General features: G+C 38.0%; 1 protein-coding gene across 1 annotated transcript in view; it reads right to left on the bottom strand.

Annotated features, from left to right (window-relative positions):
• Positions 1-650: 650 nt before the first annotated feature.
• The window catches only part of thsd7ba (thrombospondin, type I, domain containing 7Ba), a 180901-nt gene continuing 160163 nt past the window's right edge, over positions 651-21388 (bottom strand). The window contains exons 20-26 of the mRNA XM_042336209.1: positions 20809-20980; positions 17357-17530; positions 11756-11851; positions 10145-10227; positions 7690-7882; positions 3633-3720; positions 651-2240 (exon numbers count right to left, since the gene is read on the bottom strand). Coding sequence (XP_042192143.1) covers positions 2159-2240; positions 3633-3720; positions 7690-7882; positions 10145-10227; positions 11756-11851; positions 17357-17530; positions 20809-20980 — 888 coding nt within the window. The 3' untranslated portion in view covers positions 651-2158. The remainder of the gene's footprint in view (positions 2241-3632; positions 3721-7689; positions 7883-10144; positions 10228-11755; positions 11852-17356; positions 17531-20808; positions 20981-21388) is intronic.

The raw sequence follows: 21388 nt of genomic DNA on the forward strand, positions 1-21388 counted from the left end.
GTGTTAAGGAAAAGAGTTATTCTATTTTGGAATTGTCAATAAGATGGCAGACACTGAACAACATTCTCCACTTGATGATTTTAATAATAATAATCCTTGCATTTGGTATAGTGCCTTTCACGTAAGGAGGATGTCCCAAAGCGCTTCACAGGATTTTTACGACAGCCAAATTGCACACAGCAATGTGCCACAAAGGACAAGAAGTGAATGATCAATTTTATTTGGGGGATTGTTGGCCAGCACACTAGGAGAAATCCCTTCTCTTTTTCAATAGTGCCATGGGATCTTCAATGTCCACCTAAACAGGCAGACAGAACCTTGATTTAACGTCTTGTCCAAAAGACAGATTCTCCATTTTCGTGAATGGTTGCCCATGATTTTACAGGAATCTAGTAAAATATAAAAGTAATGGAACTGGGGTAATTTTTCAGTCAATAGATTTCTAAGACTGTATTTAACTATTTTAGCAAAGATCATGTTTGTTTAAAACAGATTGGGATGGCAGACTCAAAAATTCCATAGTCTTAGTCTGTTAAGACCTAAAACAGATCACAAAATGATGGAAAATTCTTTATTTCTGTCTCAATTTGAAGCCACTTTTCTGTAAATTACTACAGAAAACTGACTTCAAAATTCAGACTAAATTCAACACTTGCCAAATTTTCAACTTTCTGAAATGTTAGTTAGTTCATTTATCAGCTTTGCAAAACATTCTCTCCCATCATTAAGGTACTGTCCATATAGTGTGGAGCAAACGAGAACTGAACGTCCACATTAAAACCAGCTGCTTTCTGGTTTATTTTCACAAAAAATACACTGAAAACTGTTCCCAGTTTGAATAATGAACACATTTCAAAAACGAACACACAATACCAGCTGTTAGCACAACTCTCCTGAGACTCACAAATGAAGATCAGTAAAAGCTATGTTATGTTTGTTATATGAATCCACAACCATTGTAACTTGTAGATTAAATAATTGTCTTCAAGGCATTTGGCCAAGTTCATCAAACTGAATTCAAACTAGCCTCTCTTTTCTGCAATGAACCATATTGATTTCATCATTAAATACCAGTCAGCAGTCAGATCATTTAATTTTATCACAAAATCTTTGAAGGAAACTAAAACTGATTATTCACTAAGTCTTGCCATTCAAGATGAACTGATAGAAATTTCTGATTACAGGAGAACAAAGTGTTTAATGACTCAGTGAGTGACTTCATTTGGTGCAGAGGCAGAACACTATTTACACTTGGTCACCTCATATGGGTAACAATGATCAAGACGTGGAACTGAAGTCAGAAATATATGAACCATTTATCATTATCTACTGAAAATATCATTCTCTCCCACACATGATACTCACCATTCCCCCAGGAGCACCCTGACTTCCAATTAAAAGACGGGGCCTTATCTCATTTGAAGCAAAGGTGTTCATTACAAAATAAAATTCATTAAGGCTCCACAATGCAACTTTTTTTTTGCATCTCTTTGATCGACCAGATTTTGTTTAGAGAAAGTCACTTAAAAGAATAAGCTACATGTGATATTAAAATTCTTCGTACATATATTGTAACACTAGAAATTGTTTTTTTTGTTCAATAAATGCAAGAAATGATGCACTAATATAGCGCATAGTGTTCTACAAAATTGGCCTTTTAGGCCAGAGTTCTTCTTTAAAGCAATATGCAGAGTTTTCCTGCCATCATAATGCACTTACGGATGACAGATTGTAAATGCAATGTTGTTTTCATTTGGATTGTCTTCATACCTTTCGACTAGAAATTCTAAGCAAACTTTTCTCACCTACTGTCATGAAAATTGAACATGGAATGCAGTATAAATCAGTCTTGGTCTTCATTTCACTAAGAAGTGCTAACTCCTCTGTGAAGTAAACAATTGTAAAGAGTTGTCAGTTGTATTAGAGTTTCTGTAAAGTTTGACCTATGTAACTTTCAGATTCTTTTATAAAAGCTCATGTCCAAGTCCACAATTCGAATTTGCTGAGGATCATTTTTTTTAAGAAGTGATTTCTGAGGCATTTCTCAAAGATGATTTTGAGGATTATCTTCCTTGCTAGTGTTTAACACTAAGGTTAAGGCTTCTGTCATCCTGTGATTATGAACAGTACAATGGAAGAATCGGCTCTGGAGAGTTCATTACATGTCAATATCTCCATCGTAGGCTAAAGTCAGAGGTTTCTGTTGAGGGGCTGAGCGTCTTTGCTGACTTGTCTTTTTACTGTAAAAAAAAGTAAGAATAACTAAATTATAGACTTAAGATTAACTTCGCAACTGTGCAAATCAGTGGTAACTGGAAAAATAAGGAAGGGGGAAATTACACTGTGGGACACTGTTATGCGCAATTGGCTGCACAGAAAATATACAGTCAATTCACTTTACAGTATATTCTGTGAAGCGCTTTGAGACATCACGAAGATGTCATAAGGCGCTATATCAAATGCAAAGATTATTATTATTATTATTACAACAAGGAAGCCTAAGGTGGGCTCTTTTTAAGGAAGGGCTGTGTACAATCTTTGTTCCTAACATTATTACTATTATTATTCCTATTCTCAGTTTATTTCTTAATAAATGACGGGGAAAATTAAGGTTCTTTTTATCAACTCGACAGAAATTGGGACTAAATTATATAATAAACAGCAGGTTTGGGATTGAACAGCTCACGGCCAATCAATTAGTGTAGAATGGTTTATCTTGCAGACTTTTTACATTTTAAACAGGGCGCATTATTTGCTTTTCTATGGAGATGACAGACTTTCAATGATAAGAGAGTTACAAGTATTCAGATTCTGATCATTCTCATACTCTGTTTAAACCTTGTTTGTTGATTGGCCTGTGAAAATTGCCCACAATTGACAAGAAAACCACCGTATAAATCAATGATTCAGGTGTGCAATCACGGAACCAGCTGGTTTCCCAGAACATCGATTCACACAGTTGTAATACAAAGTCATGTTTTGCAAATTGATTCCGCCTTCACTTGGAAATGGCCACTAAAAGGTTCAATGGACACATAACTGTACCTACAGCATTAAAAACAAATTGGCTTTTATTGCCTCTTAGCACATCTGTTTACACATGTACAGTGATCTCTTTAGCGCCAGGCAATGCAATTTTGAAGCACTTTACTGCTGGATGTATTGGCAAATCTTTTCCCGCTCTATAAACTATGGCTGACTTATTAGGAAAACATTCCTTCAAGATTTCTTTGCATGTATGAAGCAAGAAATAATATCGATGAATATGATAAAAAATGGCCAATTTCTGTGTCATTAGGTTGCTGCTAATGTCATCTTCTGCATATGCGTAACAAAACAGGAAGTGATGTCAATGGCATCCAAATGACCTGGAAATTGGCCATTTTAGAGCAAAAGGCAGTTGGGACTTTGGAAAACAAGCAGCTTTGCTGCACACATGGGGCAGCCAGTGGGGCCAACAGTGCAATCACATTATAGCTAAATTTGTGCTTATATAAGGAAGACTGTTATAACACAACTATACTGCACCGCAGGCAGTGTTATCAACGTGCTTTATCATTGGACTATTGGTGGAGAATTAATTTGCAATTACTATTATAATTATCAAAAAGTGCTGGTCTTCTAACGCTTACCAAATCAGATAAGACAGGACAGTTATGAAGATAATGAGAATCAGAGCAGCTGCAGATACTCCATACACCCACACCTTTGGTTTACCATCTGTCAAAGAAAATTGAAAGAGGTACAATGTAGTCATTAGTTTAACATTTTAAAAAAAGCTGTTTTTTGTAACAACTTAAAAAATCAGGGTATAATACAGTCAATTCGTTTTACAGTATATTCTGTGAAACGCTTTGAGACGTCTCAAAGACGTGATAAGTCCCTATATCAAATGCAATGATTATTATATTTATACACCAGCTGCAGAACTTTAATTACCCAGAAGTTTGGGTGAAAATGAGCAATTGTAACCAGTAACATGACTAAAGAGCTGTAATATTCTACTCTCATCACAAATACCAGTTGTTCGGCTGGGACTGGCATTTCTCACAGCTGTTGGACAAGTCTTTTGTTTCTGACAGAATTTCGAGTCAATTATAATTTTTCTTAAAGTTTATTTTAAATGGGGATCTGGGTGATGCAATGGAGACAGGAAATCATCAGTTTGTCTCCTGAGGCCTTGACATCAACACAGACTTGAATGATGGAGGAAAATTTCTCACTTCTGCTTTCCGTCAGGGTTTCGACCAAGTCAGTTTCTCACAGGCACAGAGGTATTTTTCCTAAATGGCCGGTTAAAAAAGAAAAATACCGCTATCTTCACCCGCCCACTTCACGCAGGGTGCAGAATCTGAGAGAGAGTGTATATACGAGGGGTGGGGGAGGGGGCGGGAATACAACACAATATAAGATTACATTTGTAAAGCACCTTTCATATTGGGAGGACATCCCAAGGCGCTGGACAATCAGGGATTAGGCCTCGAGGGCGGGGGGTGGGGTGGGAGGGGGTTGGGATCAGAGAGAGTGGAGGAGAGAGAGGGTAGCCAAAGCAATGGTCAAAGAGGAGGATCTTGAGGTATGCCTTGAAGGAGGCAAGTGAGGGAGCAAGGCGAAGGGAATGTGGGAAGGAGTACCAGAGGGTGGGGGGCAGAGAGCCTGAAGGCCAATGGTAGTGCGGGCCCTGTGAGGGACATGGAGCAGGCTGGAGTCTGCTGAGCGGAAGGACCGGACAGGTTGATAAGGGGTTAGCAAATCAGAGAGATAGGAGGTGGCAAGGCCATGGAGGATCTTGAAGGTGAGGATGAGAATTCTGAACTCTATCCTCTGAGGAATGGGGAGCCAGTGGAGCCGGGCGCAGGCGGGTGTGATGGGGTCATGGAGCCTGGTGCAGGAGAGGATACAAGATGCAGAGTTCTAGATGATCTGCAGCTTGTGGATGGAAGAGTTGGGAAGAGCAACAAGGGGAGAGTTGACATAGTCAAGCCTGGTTGTAATGGGAGGTATTTATGAGGGTTTCAGCGACCTGAGGGGTGAGACAGTGGCGGAGTTGGGCGATGTTGCAGAGGTGGGGGAAGCAGAGTGGTCATTGCACAGATGTGGGGGAAAAAGGACAGTTGAGGTTCAAACAAGACTCCCAGGTGACTAACTGGCTTCGTGAGGTGGAATGTGCATCCATGGATGCTGATGCTGCCAGTGCCTGAGGTGAGGAGACGTTGGCGTGAGCCAATCAGAAGAACCTCGGTCTTCCTGATGTTCAACTGTAGAAAGTTAGCTCTCATCCAGGACTTGATGTCTGACAGACATTCTGTCAGACAGCAGTGGTCCTAGGGTCGAGGTTGGAGGCAGAGAGATAGAGTTTGGCGTCATCTGCATACATGTGGAAGTTGATCCCATGTCTTTGGATGATGTCACCAAGAAGGAATGGAATGGAAGGAAGGGAAAAAGTGACTTAGAAGAAATAATGGGAAGATAGGTATGGTTAGAACAGTGAGAGTGAGATGGTTGTTTAAAGGGAAATGGGCAAAGTTGGCAGAGAAACAAAACATGGGGGCTCAGAAAGTGCGATGAAGGAAGAGGGCAGCAAAGGCTAAAGAAGATACTGTGCCACTGTTCAAACTTGCACTTCACATTAGTTATGAGGAAAATTTGCCTTGAGAGACATTGAAGCATATTCTTTTCTGTTAATCCTTTGCAAATGCAGTACTGTACTGCTTTCAAATTAATATCTTCATCCTCATTAATTGCTTGCCAATAAGTGTCTGATTTTTTGCTCATTTGTACGGCTTTATCAGAATCCAGCAGTGGGAGCAGTTTCCAGTGATGAAATTGTATTGTATTACCTAATGACGCGGAAATTGAGCAACATATGTGGCTTCACAGTGAAAGTGATTTAGGGAAAGGCCCTTAATAATCATTAATCACTTTCCCTTATTAGCAGTGTGTGGAACAAAAAAAGGCGGCAAATGTCAAAATGGGATTCACTAAACATTGAGACCTATTACTTTCAAGGGGATTAATTGAAAAAAATGTCAAGAAATATATTGGGAAATGCAACTGTGTGCTGCCTCGTGCCTCCTGAAGCAGTTAACTGGTTGAGCTAAATGAAATATATATGAAAATGTAATTGAAACATATATTTATGAACCAACATAATCTTAGGCATAATCCTGAAAACATACTTTGTCCGCATCAAGTAAAAGTACACACAAGACTAGTTCTGTGGGTAAATTATTATTCTAACAACATCTGACTTACTTGAAGTGAGTCCCCAACCTAACATACTTAAATTATTTTTTCCACAATCGCTTTAACTGAGATGTCCTTGGCTAGCAGCTTGGTAGAGCAATTTAACTAACAGAGTGTGATCAGCATGCATTTGGCAGTAAAAGTTAAAGAATTTATTCACTATTTTAAAGTTCAAACATTATGGTTTAAATAAAGTACCAATTGAATGTCAGAAAGAAAAATGCATGCTGCCAGCTCCGTTGATAGAAGATATAGTGCGTCTATTTAGCTGGATTGCCTGGGCTGGCTTTAAACTATCTGTAATAAATATATTGCTTAGACAACAACATTTCTTATGTCTTCATGCAAACTGTTTCAATGCAAAATATATCAGTACAGAGACAGGTTTAGCAACTCAGGGTAAAAAATGGGAGTTGTGGTCCGCATGTATTATATTCTGTGGATACAGGATACTGAGACTGAGAAACGCAGGCTGATGGCCTAATTTTCTGAATATTTTCACAATCATAAATACCAATGCACTGCGTGAGTGATTTGTAAATGTCTTCTTAAAACATACAGAATTCATGCCTTTTTGACAAAGGCACACAAACTGCATTTTCAAACACCCCAGGACATTTCCTTAGAAATCTGGCACTATTTTCTAGCCATTTGTTTTCCCACAAAATCACCAAGAATGGCCGAAATGAGTTGTAGCATTTACTCAGCATCCTTGAACAGTCTAAGTTGTAAATGTTAAATGTAACTGCACAGATTTTTTAACAGCATTTCCAGTTCACAGTGAAAATCATTCCACAGATGACAGTAATTTATTAAACGTGGTTCCTGCTGTGTTGAGCAAGTCTAACAATCTCTACTTTTGAGGGAACCTCATTCTTATTGCACTCCCAAAAAGGGATGCCAATCCTAGCGATGCCTTAGAAATAGCACAGAAAATAATCTGTTCAGCACATTAAGTCTGAGCTCGGGTTTTTCTCCATTCCCGTCTAATCTCATTCTCCGGCCTTCTCCCTATATTGTTTTTCCTGCGAATATCTAATTTCCTTTTTAAAAAAATCTGCTTCAATAACAGTGGATCTGCTTCATTATGTTACTAAGATGTGACTTTGGCCATGAGAGTAAAACTGGAGTCCACAGGATCAAAATCAAGATTTTTTTGAGGGATTAGATTTTTCCTCAGAGTTATAGATATGAGAAGCAAAGACCCAACCCAACTTGTGCTTCATTACCTTTGGGGTGCAAGGTGTATCTATTCCAAAAATTCCCTCAACCAGAATGGGTTAGGGTAACATCTGTGATAGTATATGTTTTGTGTGGTCTGAGGCAGGAATGGGTTTGATGGGCTTGATGGCCATTTGGCTTTTTCTCATGTCTTTACTGTCCATAGCAGAGCAATTTTTTCTACAATGCAATTCAACGATGGATCTTCATCGGAACACTTACCAAGATCAAAAGGATCAATAGACCATCCTTTAAAAAACTCCTGGATCTTCGAATTCCCAGCCTTGTTCTTCCCTGCACTAGTTTTCACATCCGCCCTTTTCTCTTCGGGTCCTGGAATTTTAGTGCAGTAGTCAAGGAACCCATAAGGGGTCATTACTTCCAGATAACCTGTTTCACAGCCGCACACACCACCCTGAGGACACAATTGTATATTAAAGATGGCCAGCAATCATAAAGCGTATGATTTAATTTCAGCTATCAGAAGTTTATTAAACACGACAAGCAATTAAAGGGCATATAAGTTCATAATAGTCTCAAACAGCAGCATATTAAGCATAATAAGTAATCAGTCCTGAACACTTACAGCACCAAACAGGAACATTCAGAAAAAATATATTCTACAAAGCCTTGATCATTCCAGTAAACTATAGGTTTTATCATATTTAACCTCCACCACCACTATAATTCTGTACAGTACATGGATCTTTGATAATTATGCTCTGTGAAAGGCTCTGGAGTATTCATAAGAATTGCACAGATCCGTCTTTTCCACAATAGGTTTCAGTGAAATACAGTCATTAATAATATGTATCCCTGCTCCAGGTTAATGCTAAGCTGGACCCATTATCTTTTTTAAAAAAAAAGTGATCCCTTAAGTGATTACAATTAACAGAGAATTTTGCGAAAATTCATGCGCTGATAATTCAAGGAAGTATCACATCAGCCATAAGGTGTGACACACCTTACATTGACATTGTAATACCACTAGATGGCACTAAACACACGTGTAGGTTGAAATTGGCTTAAAAGTGTTTGACTTGCTGCAGACTTGCAAAGTTACTAATCAAAATTGGACTGAAAACAGTGAACCTTAACAGCAAAGAACTGTATTTGAATTTACAGATCTAAGATGGATATCCTGTTTCTACCGTTTAGTTTGCTCCACCAATTGGTGTTTGGTGTTTTGCAGAACCATTTCTGGCGTTCTCAATGCTTCCTTGTTAAACTTTCCAGCAATGCCCACCCACCCCACACCTCCTGCCTTTGGAAGGACCACAACATATTGTGCATTCTCCAAGATACTCTCTTCTGGGTACTCTTTATCATGGTACTTTGCTGTTCAAAGGCAATTAATTTAATTAGTAAGAATACATTATGAATCCCCACATCTGGAAATTTGGCTCTAATAGAAATTTATCATTTAGAAGGCAGTCCTTTGGCTCATTGTAATTCTTGTAACTGCCACAATAGTACAATCACAGGACCAAGTTGAGCAACATAGGAAAACTATTGCCACTGACCAGTATAAAACATCACACAGCAGTAGATACGAGTGTGGAGTCAAGTTGGAGTTATTGCAATCAGAAATAGGAAAGGAACTTAGAATTGGAGAGAATTTCCTCCAACTCTATTATTTTACAGTTCTCATATAAGAACAGAGATCATCCAATAAATTATTTCTATTCAAGGATAATTTGCATTATTTAATTAGGAATAGGACCTTCCTACCTCACTGGGTGACTTTAGGCTTGTATCAGAGTGGGTGTGTGATGAACAGTGCAAAGTGCACTTTGTTGAAAGGTGCCTTGAATTAATAAAAAGCACTCTGCTACCCGAGTAACGATATAGATGTGTCGATAGGTTCCCAGAAGTAGAAAGGCTCGTCTGAAATATGTTGATAGATATTGAGCTGAATTAACAGTAAGATTCAACATTTCAGATTAGACTCCTGGGCAAAGGGCAAAAGGGATTTCCTGTGACAAAATTGAGCTAAAATGATGGTAATGTCTTAATCCCTGAAATCAATCGCAATGTCATTTTGTTATTTACTAAAGCAATACACATCTTTCAACTCCCAAACGATATCAGCTGTGTGAAACATTTTGCTACATCTCCTGACATTGGTGGGGGGGGATGGGGATGGGTGGGAAAGCTGAAAATGTTTCACACAACTGACTGGTAATCCAAACTAGAGGAGTTTGGGGTTGAACAGACAGTGTTGTTCAACATCACATTCACAGGACAACTCCAACAGAACTGCAGTATCCTCTTTATGTTCTGCAATAGTGTGAGGATTAATCTGATATGTGCCATATCCTCGCAATCTTCTACCTGGAAGGCAAGAGCCTCATCAATTGAGCCAACCAATTGACAAATGCAACATGAATCTACAGCATTGCATCAATTGCTGATGAATCGGTTCACATTTATTCCTTGCTCAGACTATAAATACAGTTAGTTGATCAGGAATGGATGGCAGGTTACTTTGCAAGAAAATCGATCACATTTAATAGAAGATATTTAAAAATCAGAGCATCAGCATTTATACCGGAAGAAATTTAGTAAGAAGAATCAATATTCTTCATTGTACCTTTTTAAGCTCATCAATAACTGGTGAATGTCAAGTAATTACAGTGAACAAGGTTTTTGCTCCTTATTGGATAGTATCACTTACCTGGGTACAATAGGAGTATGGTTTAGTGCAGGGAGGGTGGCAGTGTCTGGTTGCAGCTGGCTGGCTCAGAGAAGAGCATCCACCTGAAGTTAACAAAAACAACGGAAATTCTTCAGGTTCACTTCTCGCGCCAGAGATGTGAGATACATTAAACATTTATGCTTTTATATTCTAACAGTTCTTGTTAATAGTGCAGCCGTGTTATAACACACTTCTTTACCGCATTGATTCAGTTATAATGTGGTGCAGGTGTGGACTTCATTCGCTGCAGTGCACTGTGGTGAATATATGGCCCGTTTTAGCCTATATAAAATAGTCTGAGTAAAATGGTGATTTCAGGGACCAAGAGATTACCATAATTTTAGCTAAATTTCATCAAAGGAAACCCCTTGGCCTTTGCCCATGAGTCTAATCTGAAACGTTGAATCTTACTGTGCATAATTCAGCTCAACATTTACCAACATATTTCGGACGAACCTTTCTACTTCTGGAAACCTATCAACACATCTATATCATTACTTGGGGTACTAGGTCATCAAGTCATGTTACGCCCTGCTTTGAGCATGCGCGGCACTCAGAAATACAAGGTCAATAATGAACTCAATACGCAGTAATTGGCCTACTTTTTTAGCGCAGAACTATTCAGAAAGCAGGAAGCACACCAGGCAGCTGTGAAACCACCTATTCCAGTTTCATTAAAAGGTGAAATATTATCTTAGAAACACCAAAAATCGCATTATAAACAAGGCTCTACTGGAATATCAATATCATGCTCAAATTGCAAATTTTGAAAGAGTAATCACTATATCGCTTTTAGAAACGTAAATTATAAATATAATAACTAACCGTTTAATTTTTTTTAACACAATAGCATTCTCATTTAAAGCACCTTGCTTTGCAGCATACATTTTGCATGACATATACATAAGTACAAAGAAAGCCTTTATGTTAAGAAATGTTCTTAACTTCATTCCATAGTGAAGGTTAATTTTATAAATTGGGCTGTTTATCTATTCAGACACTTACAGTACATCCTTCACCTTTGAGTTCCAGCTAATCACATTTTTAAGATGGAGGTAAATAGATATATGTTAGGTCAGAGTATTAAGGGATATAGGGCAAGGGCAGATAACTGGACTTGAGGTACAGATCAGCCATAATCTTATAAAATGGTGGAACAGTCTCGAGGCCCTGAATAGCCTACTCCTATTCCTATGTTTCTATATTTCTATGTTTCAATCATACAGCCAGAATCTGCAGGGCCAAGACCACAGCCTCAATGCACTAACCTGGCTTTCCAGAACCTAAAGCACTGTTGTAAAATAAATGACAAATAGACACATTTGAAAATAAAGAAGCCAGGTTCCTTTAACTCTTTTTTGCTTTGCAACAATTGAGGTTCAATGTAACTGAAAAATAATACAAGCGTGTCCAACACATCAGGCGTAATTGTATTTTTTAAAAAATAACTGCAATGAACATTGGTGAAAAAGTGAATAATTATTAAAATGAAATATGAACAGATTTGTAACCGTGATTATTTAATGGTTAATATATTATTTCATTAAAATGATCTCCTGCGCACACAAATAAATTTCTGTGGTAGATTACCTGTCACATTTACACCATCTGAACGCACACACCACACATTCCGTTCATTGCCAATCCAGGGGCTCGATCTCCATTCATACTCTTGACATTTTCCATCTGCAAGAAGACGTAGAACAACAACGCATGTCAGGAGGACACCCCAAGGAGTTGGACAGTCAAGGGCTTGCACCCGAGCTGGGGATTGGAATCAAGAGGGGTGGAGGTGAGAGGATGATTGAAGGCATGGTCAAAGAGAGTCTTGAAACGGGCCTTGAAGGAGGCAAGGGAAGAGGCAACTGATTTGGATGTCATTGTTCCCAAATTACAACCAACCAACTAATAATTGCCTTGTGCGATTACAAATGTAATCTCAAAGTACAGCTATTGTTAGTAACAGTGAGTAAATCTAATGGATCTGTTCACTTCTATAAGTTTGCAGTTAGCATGACCTTTGTGGGAAAGGATATTCAAATTTCTTTACATTTCCAGTTTCTAGCTTTCATTCTCCAGCTCTACAATGGTACTAACCAAATTTGAATTAACATCCAAACATGTACAGGACAATATAAGTTAGGCTGAGGCAGATTTAAAGTAATTACTGTATTCCCAATAGAGTAGCATAGGAATATTTTAATTACAAAGTTACCACTGTTAACTTTATTTTCTCAACCACAACATGCATGGTAACGTCCCAGAGGTCTTCAGGCGTGACGTGAAGATGGGGAAGAAAGGAGCAAGATGGAGCAAGAGGAAGAGTGTTCCAGAGGTTCGGAGCATAGTGGCTGAAGGTGCGGCCACCAATGGTGGAATGGAGGCCACTAGGGATATGCAGGAGGCCGGAGACAGTCGAGCTGAGACAGCAGGTAGTGGGTTGGGCAGTAAGCAGGTTGGAGAGGTAGGAAGGTGCCGTGGCATGAAAGGATTTGAAGACGAGAATGCGAATCTTGAAATTGATCCATTCGGTGTTATGGAGCCAGTGGAGCCTGGCTAGAATGTGACATGTGAAGGAAAGTGGTCCTGGTCAGGGACCAGATGTGGGGAAGGATGGACAGCTGTGGGTCGAACCAGACTCCGAGCTTGTGCACCAGTTCGGTGAGTCTGAGGTATAGGAAAGGGAGGTTCTCTCTAGCAATCATCTCCTTATAGTAATTTTTAATTATTTTTAATAATATTATTATTTTCACCTGCTGGTCAGAAGCTGATACGGTTCAATTTTACTTCTTCTATGGTGAAGATGTTTGCTTTTTGATGGTCCAGTTACATTAACTGTATTGACACAGTACTTTGTAGCAAAATGATGCGAGTTGACAGCGTGCAACTTCACTACTAACTTCACATTGCTCTGTCGCTGACCCAATTGTAAGTGAAGGAGGCACTCTTCTTCTATCCCTCCAGTTTATTTTTAATGTTTGTTCCACTAACTGCTTACTAACAATCCATTTTTTTCCTGATATAAATATTCCAATTTGGAGTGAAACCGAAATATGATTGTTTCCTAACTCTACTGCAATGCCTTACCAACACCAAGCTTTTTATTTTAAATGAAGTAGATTAATGACACCATTGATCTCATTTGATTATTGCTATCTTAACTCTGTACAGAAAAGGCACCATTAACTGGCTACAATTCATTTCTAACGGCTTCATTAGAGCCGAAGTAATGAAATTTGAGGATTTTAAAGAGGGCTCTGAATTTGCTGACATTATCTTTTTTAAATACAATACTTCACAACAGGCGAAAAATAAGCGAATTTAAATTAGTATTTAGAAGAAGGAAACTGAATTAGATTTCTCATTCCAAAATTACTCTTGTCAGAGACTGAGAAAAACTCTGCACATACACAACTAAACTTATACTCAGAGCACTTTAAAACTGCTGCAAACTTTGCTTATTTTTTCAGTGTTTTAAAGAGCCCGGTCATATGACTGGTTCATTATTGACCTCAAGAAAAACACTTATTTTTAAAGTTGAAATAGTTCTTTTGAAATCTGATGCATCTCAAACTGAGTTGTACTGTAGCAGATGGATCAATTCGATTCGAGAAACAACCTCCTCAGGTAGTTTTGAAAGCATCCAAGAATCATATCAATGCTCCTAATTTCAGTCTTGATTCAACACTAATGGTGCAACACAAATAGAGTGTGAAATTTTTTCCTCCATGTGAAATGAAGGAGAAGCAGAGACTTATCTGTTTTCAATATGGCAAATGGCCAATTTCCTTCATACTACACATACTTTCAGAGGGCATTGGAAGGAATACAAAATTTTCCTTTTAATTAGAAGTAACCTTTTTCATTATTTTCAAAGGTTTACAAATTATTTTAAACCACGCATAAAATACAATGCTATTTGCCTGCAAATTGACACACATTGTTCTTGGGTTTGTTATCGTTGTGTCAGGTTCAAATAGGAAAAAATCTGTAATGTGCTACTTGTTTCTTGACACTTTTGTTGTATGCAAAACTCATATGCTCATAGTGGTAACAATCACATAGAAACGTGTTATGGCATCTGCACTCCAAATGCAGGTCAACATGTAAAAACATGTCAATATTGAGTAATTATTATAGTTCAAGGCAGAAAAATACACGGCAAATTAAATATCAAGTATGAATTGAAATGAAAAAAATCTATCAATTTTGTGCATTTGGGAACAACAACAAAATTACATTTATAGAGGCATAGAGGTGGGAGGGTGACTGAAGGCACGTTCGTAGAGGAGGCTCTTGAGACCGGCCTTGAAGGAGGCAAGGGAGGAAGCGAGGTGAAGGGACTATGGGATGGAGTTCCAGAGTGTGGGAGCAGAGAGGCTGAAAACCCGGTATTCAATGGTCTCTAAAATGGTACATTGGTTTCAATTACAGATGAAGCATTACACTGTATTATCCTATCATGTAACTATTTATTACTGGATATCAATATCAGTTCTACATTGAATAACCAGATTAATAATATAAATTATACAACTAGATAACACAATGCAGGCAAAACTCTAGATATAGTAATTTTTCTGAAGTTTTGTTTTTCAGTGAACCCAAGTTGGAAAGTACCTAAGTCAGAGCAGCCCAGCACCTCTTGGCGAGTTGGAATTTCCCAGCTCTGACATAACTCTTACATGACTTGTTGTCTGTGTTTCTTTCAGTTTAACCCAGAGGTTTGTTTACCAGGTGGAGTACTTGTGGAACAATGCAAACAGAAGGCTACTGTGGCACACCTATATATTGTTATGGAAAGATGGATGGTAGAAAAAACACATTGAAATGGACACATAGAGATTGATTTTTTTCCCATATTTGACTTTCCCAGGTACAAGAGTGTTTGTTATCAGTCTCACTTTTATCAATTGTAATAATAATCCTCGCATTTGATATAGTGCCTTACAATGTCATCGAGATACCTTAAAAGCATTTCACAGAATGTACTAAAGTGAATTGACTATATATTTTGGGGGTGAAATGTGACAGCCAATTGCATACAGCAGTGTCCCAAAACATTTGTGGATTGAGTGACCAAATTAATAATTTTTTAAAATAAAAGTTGAAGGAATTATTGCCCACAGAAAGCGATGACCCAAACTAGGCTAAAACTATCATTGGGAAAAAGCATGCTGAAAATCTCGGTGTGGCATTGGCGCCAAAGGTGAAGTAAAAGTTTGTGCTACAGTGAAACGGACCATCTTAGAAAACTAGTTTAGCAGAGAAAAACATCTCGCCTGCATGCTACTCCATTCCCTTTCAGAATAAATCCACGCTCCTGTTTTGAGGGCAATCTGACCTGCTAATATAACTTTATTCTGCTGCCCCTACACTACACTACACCTTATTACATCACTCTGAATCCCACATTGTTACAATTCATAAATCAACTTTGATTAAAAAAAAGTTTATTCTTAAGTTAATAATTTACTTATATTATTTACTGGCAGTGACAATTCAAAGCAACAAAGAATTTTTCAGCTTTCCTAGCCTCACAAAATGTTTCAATACTTTTCAATTTTTCCTTGCAACAACAACAATTTGCATTTAGATAGTGTCCTTCCCCGTGATAGCATCCCAGAGAGCTTCACAGTGGTGGAGTCTGACAATAAGCCAGGGGAGAAAGAGGGGGGAAGTGACTGTAAGCACGATCATAAAGGAATACTATTATTCTGTTATTATAAAAGTTATTATAAAATAACAGTTTTGGTCTCCTTATTTAAAAAAGGACATACTTGCCCTGGAGGGGGTGCAGTGTAGATTCACTCGGTTAGTTCCTGGGATGAGGGGACTGACCTATGAGGATAGACTGAATAAACTGGGGCTGTATTCTCCAGAGTACAGAAGAATTAGGGGAGATCTTATTGAAACTTATAAGATTCTTAAAGGGCTGATAAAGTAGACACTGAGGGTCTGCTCCCCTGGTAGGAGAATCTATAACCAGGGGTCACAGTCTTAAAATTAAGGGTCAGCCTTTTAGAACAGAGTTGAGGAAACATTTCTTCACTCAGAGGATAGTGAACTTATGGAATTCACTACCCCATAAGGCTGTAGATGCTCAGTCCTTGAACATCTTCAAGGCTGAGACTGATTGATTTTTTAAAAAATAGAAGGATTAGGGGATATGGGGATAGGGCAGGTAATTAGAGTTAGGTCTGAAGATCAGCCATGATCTTATCAAATGGCGGGGCAGGCTCGAGGGGCCGAATGGCCTACTCCTGCTCCTAATTCTTATGTTCATATGCTCTTATTAAGAGCATAAGGTATCTGCCTGTTTAAAACAGTAAATCAAATCAGAAATATTGCTAATGTACGTTTTTAACAGCCTGCTCTCTAATCAAGAGCTCACAAATTGTCTCTGCTCGTATGAGTTAAATTTTGATTGGAGATCCTTTTAAGGTCAATTGATCTTAAATGATTCACCATTTTCTATGTTCAGAACTAAACCTAATGCAGGTAAGTAAATTACTAAAATAACAGGTTATCTTTAGATTTCCTGCATTGCACAAACTGGTCACAACCACAATCTCATATGAATGAAGCAAATTACCTTTCCATTACATATCTTTTACTTTGAATCTAATAGGAAACATAATAACTCCACTAAATTCACTGGAGTCGGAAAAAAAAAGACAACTCCAACTGTACCACTAACCTATATCGTCAGACCAGCTCCCTGGAGCAAGGGATACCTTAGGGGCCGAATGGCCTACTCCTGCTCCTAATTCTTATATTCTTATGTTCTTATGTTCTCATTAGGGAGGACTGAGTAATGAAAAGTGCAGACTTTCCTATAAGATCAGAGATTTTGATATTTATAGGGATATATTTTACATTGAATGTTAAAACATCCAGCTTGATGGGAAAAGGTGCAAAGGGCATGTGTCTTTGCAGAGAAGGTAAATTATTATTCAGATTAACTGGTTTAACAAACTCTTTGGGCTCCAAATCTGGAGCAAGGTTCACCCTCAACTCCTCCATTTACAATTTTTAACACAATATATAAAATCGGATTTTTATTTTTAATGTTCATCCCAATCCATAGATTTTGCAGTTTGTTTCACAACAACATGTTCATGGTGCATTTGGCATCTGTGACTTTACAATAATGTAAAGTCAAAGTGAATGTTTTTCATTTGTTCTGACCTGCACATGGCCTCTCCTCCCAGATTTGCTGTGGACAGTTGTCCTGGTTTTCCAGAGCCTGAACGATTACAGCTCTAGAATGGGTTTGGTGACCAGTCGCTTCAAATCGCTTTCCGTCCAGACAGATTAGCTGACAGGAACTCCATGTCGACCACTCAGTAAGGTGACAGTCACCTGAGGAGTTAGAAGTTAGATGTAGAAATCATTCAAAAAGAACAGTAAATGGATAATGATTACTCATGTTGAGCATTCATTTGGCTACTTGTTTAATGATTAGCTTTTACATTGAAATTACAGTATGTGATATCTGTTCTCAGCTGTGCACGGTGTAATTTTAAATGAATGCTGATGTCTGTCTGCCTAGATTTAAGTGAGCAAATAAATAAAGAGATATCAAGATGATAGTTCAGTTTGTGCTTCACATTTAAAATAGTTGAGGTTCGACAATGAATTATAGTCATATTTTCAGTGTTTGAGCCTGGATTTCCCATTTTGCAGACTACTAGGTTTACTGACACTTGTAAACACACATACCTACCTATCAATTTGTATTTTCTACTGTTCCCGGTAAAAGTTTGAAATATTCAAATGTCTAGGAGGGGGTTAGCTGATGCAATTAGTTCAACACAAATTTCAATTACAAAATACAGAGTCAATCCTGTGAAGGGCCTTGAGTCATCTCAATGATCTGAAAGACGTTATATCAAATGCAAGGATTATTATAGTATTATATATAACATTACTATTTCGCTATTGTGGGTCAGCCAGGGTGTGACGTATGCAGAAACTCATCACTATGCTTTTAAATGTATCCACCTACATATTGAAATGTCCGTGTCTGGAATGGAATGTACCCTCTCTCCCTGGAGGGAATTACCCTGCTTACATCATTTCTAAAAGTATTAGGTGCAGGTTGGCGAGAGCCTCGGCTTGGGGGACACAGTGTGTGCGTTGGTGTGTGCTGCTGGAGTTTAACCAGCTAAAACTACATGGCTTGGTGAGCTCTGTTTGGCAAGCTTCTCCCAGGGCACTATATAACACAAAGGTAGACACTCTCCCTGTGTTTCACCAAGGAAAATACCTTCCTCTGTTCTCTACTTTATTTGGACATGTGAAAGAAAATCCAAGGATTTTATGTAGTGTGGAAAGAATTCCAGTTGTGTTCAAAATTAATTCTAGAGTGTGGTCTAAATTCACCAACTATTTTGAGACATAATGTGCAATTTTCTGAACTATTTCTGCAAATGAATTAAGGACTGTAATACCATTGCAGTTCAAAGTACTGTAGTACAAAGGCTGATAAAAAAAACTGCTTTAAACACCACCACAACAACTGCCATTGCACAGCCTTTCCATTTTATCAGTTTGTATAATGATTGTGATCAACTGTCTGATAATGTTTACTAAGTTTGGAAACTCTGTTAAGTTCTTACATATCCCCTTTCAGAAGTGGAAACACCCCTTTCACCGGGTGATCAACTGTAAGAAGGGGAAGTTTTGAATCAGTAAACTTAGATCAGATATAAATCCTTCACGGAGAGTTCAAAAGTTGAAACAAAATATGTGGGGACTTGGAAAGTACCATTTCAGGAGGTTTCTTTCAACTAGAAAGCTTTATGGTGCACACCCATTTGTTTTTCATGGCATTTGGACATTTTTAAATAAAATACAAATCTTAAATTCCAATTGATTCACTCTCTGCTGTCTTTTTCAAAATATGTACAAATATTATTCATCGTGTGTAAATCATATGCAAATGCAAATCAATTATTTGTAAACTGCCTGATAATAATCCCTCAAAAAAAAAATTGGTCATTTCAATCCACGGGGATTGAGGGACACTGCTGTGCGCAATTGGCTGTCGCGTTTCTCCCACAAATATACAGGCTATTCTGTGAAGCTCTTTGAGACGTCTAGAAGACGTGGAAAGTGCTATATCAAATGCAAGGATTATTATTATTATTATTGTATGCTATGTAGTCTACAGCAGAAAATACCAATGACCTCAATGATTCAACTAACCAATGATTGGGAGTTAATTACATAATTAACAAATTGTTTTGATTGATTGTTTATTTAGTTTTAATAATTCCTATAATTCACTTTGGCCACATATCCTTACCCAAGGTTTACACAAGGTGTATAATAGACTCCTGTCAGTCAGACACTTGGACCATCTCCATTTACCAAATGCCACCTCTTTGATGGCGAATCATTACAACCAATGATGGTGGGCACTCCCAAGTCTGTTATTGTGGTTTCGCACAGTTCAAGAGAGGATCTTGAAGTTATTGATTGGAAGATAGATGGGACATTGGTACCAATTGTTCTTATTAATATCTGGGGTATGTGCTGCACACCATCTTTTGCTTGGATACTGTTTACTAAGAAGGGGCAAAGCAAAGGGCAGGCCTAGCACAGTAACCCAGTAAAGTCTGGTCATTCTCATTTCTTTTCAAGGAAGCAAACTCTCATTGCAGGTTAAGCTTGCAGAGTGTAAGACATGTGTAGGAGCAAACGGCAGACAAAAATTTCAAACAAACACTATAGACAATAGACACTATAGACATTGTTACAAAGAAAATCTGGACTCATACTTGTTTTACATAATTTTCCAGTGTAAATTCCACCTTAAGGAATCTGATCAAACATTAAAATCTTTGAAGAGGAATCCTGCCATTAAATGTAGAAGCCAAAATAAAATAAAGTAACCAAAACTTTAAATAAATTGTAAAATGATACTGAATGATTTGAAGGATTTCTATATAACCCAATGGTTGCTGTTCCAAAAATTCCCCTCTACGCTTAACACCAAACCTGTTAAAAGGGGTTTTCCATTACCAATGTTTGTTCTGTACAAGACAGGATAATATTCATAACATCTTAACCAAGCAGTAAACATTGACAGTCTGTTGCCCACAATCATCACAATAACTGTCAGATTGCAAAATTCACCCTTTAGAAAATATAATCCCCCTTTTAGCATTTTTTATGCTATTTAATATTGTGATGGTGGTGGTCCTATCAGTTGTTTCCATGCTCATATTTTCATTAATAAATCAGGTTGCTGTACTTTACAGCTTCCAAATGGTTACTTGGTAAATTTAAGTAATCTACTGGATTTTTAAATGGTGAAGGAAATTTGGACACAAGTTTACTGTGGTACGTGAATTATAATTCTTGAATAATAACAAAGTGCTTCATAGAGGTCCTGTATTTGTAGGAAAATGCAACAACCAATTTATGTACAGCAATGTGCAATAAAAAAACAATTGTGTTTAGCTGGGGGCTTGTTCACCAGGAATGGGGAGAAATTCCCTCCTTCAAATTTCTAATATGCTCACCCTAGGCACATGCCAGAAAGTACAGGTCCAATGATTTCTATATCCCTCACTAAGTATTAGTTATAGTATTGTAAACAGTAGTATTGAATAACATTAAACTTTATTTACCTGGGCAAGGCACAGAACAGTGGATCTTTAGTTCCGACTCACTATCCTTTATTGCAACCGGCCTATCTCCACACAACTTGTACTCCACTTCCCTGCCTGTGTCAGAGCGTGTCCCATCATGAATGAAACACGACAGGTTGCGCATCTTAAAGCCATCACCACACTGTGCACCCTGAAAAATAAAGTACATATCAATGTGCATCTTGCTGTGAAGCCTTGTTTATCTCTTGAAGATCTAGGTATGCATAGTTCTTTCCTAGCAATTTACAAAATCCAATCTCAAACCCCTGTGATCCATTGTCTTTTAGTGTTACTTTACAAATACAGTAAGTGACTTTTGACCAAATCTGATCATTTCAAATTGGACAGTTCTTTTGAAAATGAACACTTATTTTCACCATCTCGCTATGTCTTTCTCCATCACTATGCTGGGCTGAGGGAAAAACACCTGCATCCTTTAAACCAATATCCTGCAGGCAACTGATTTCTCATTCCAGTCAGCAATTGCTGGTAAATGAACTGTGTGTGACAGCAAACCTGGAATGAATGATACAATGTGAGAGGCGGTGAGGAAAAATCA

The sequence above is a fragment of the Callorhinchus milii genome, unplaced genomic scaffold (genome assembly GCF_018977255.1).
Source record: "Callorhinchus milii isolate IMCB2004 unplaced genomic scaffold, IMCB_Cmil_1.0 Scaffold6, whole genome shotgun sequence".
NCBI lineage: Eukaryota > Metazoa > Chordata > Chondrichthyes > Chimaeriformes > Callorhinchidae > Callorhinchus > Callorhinchus milii.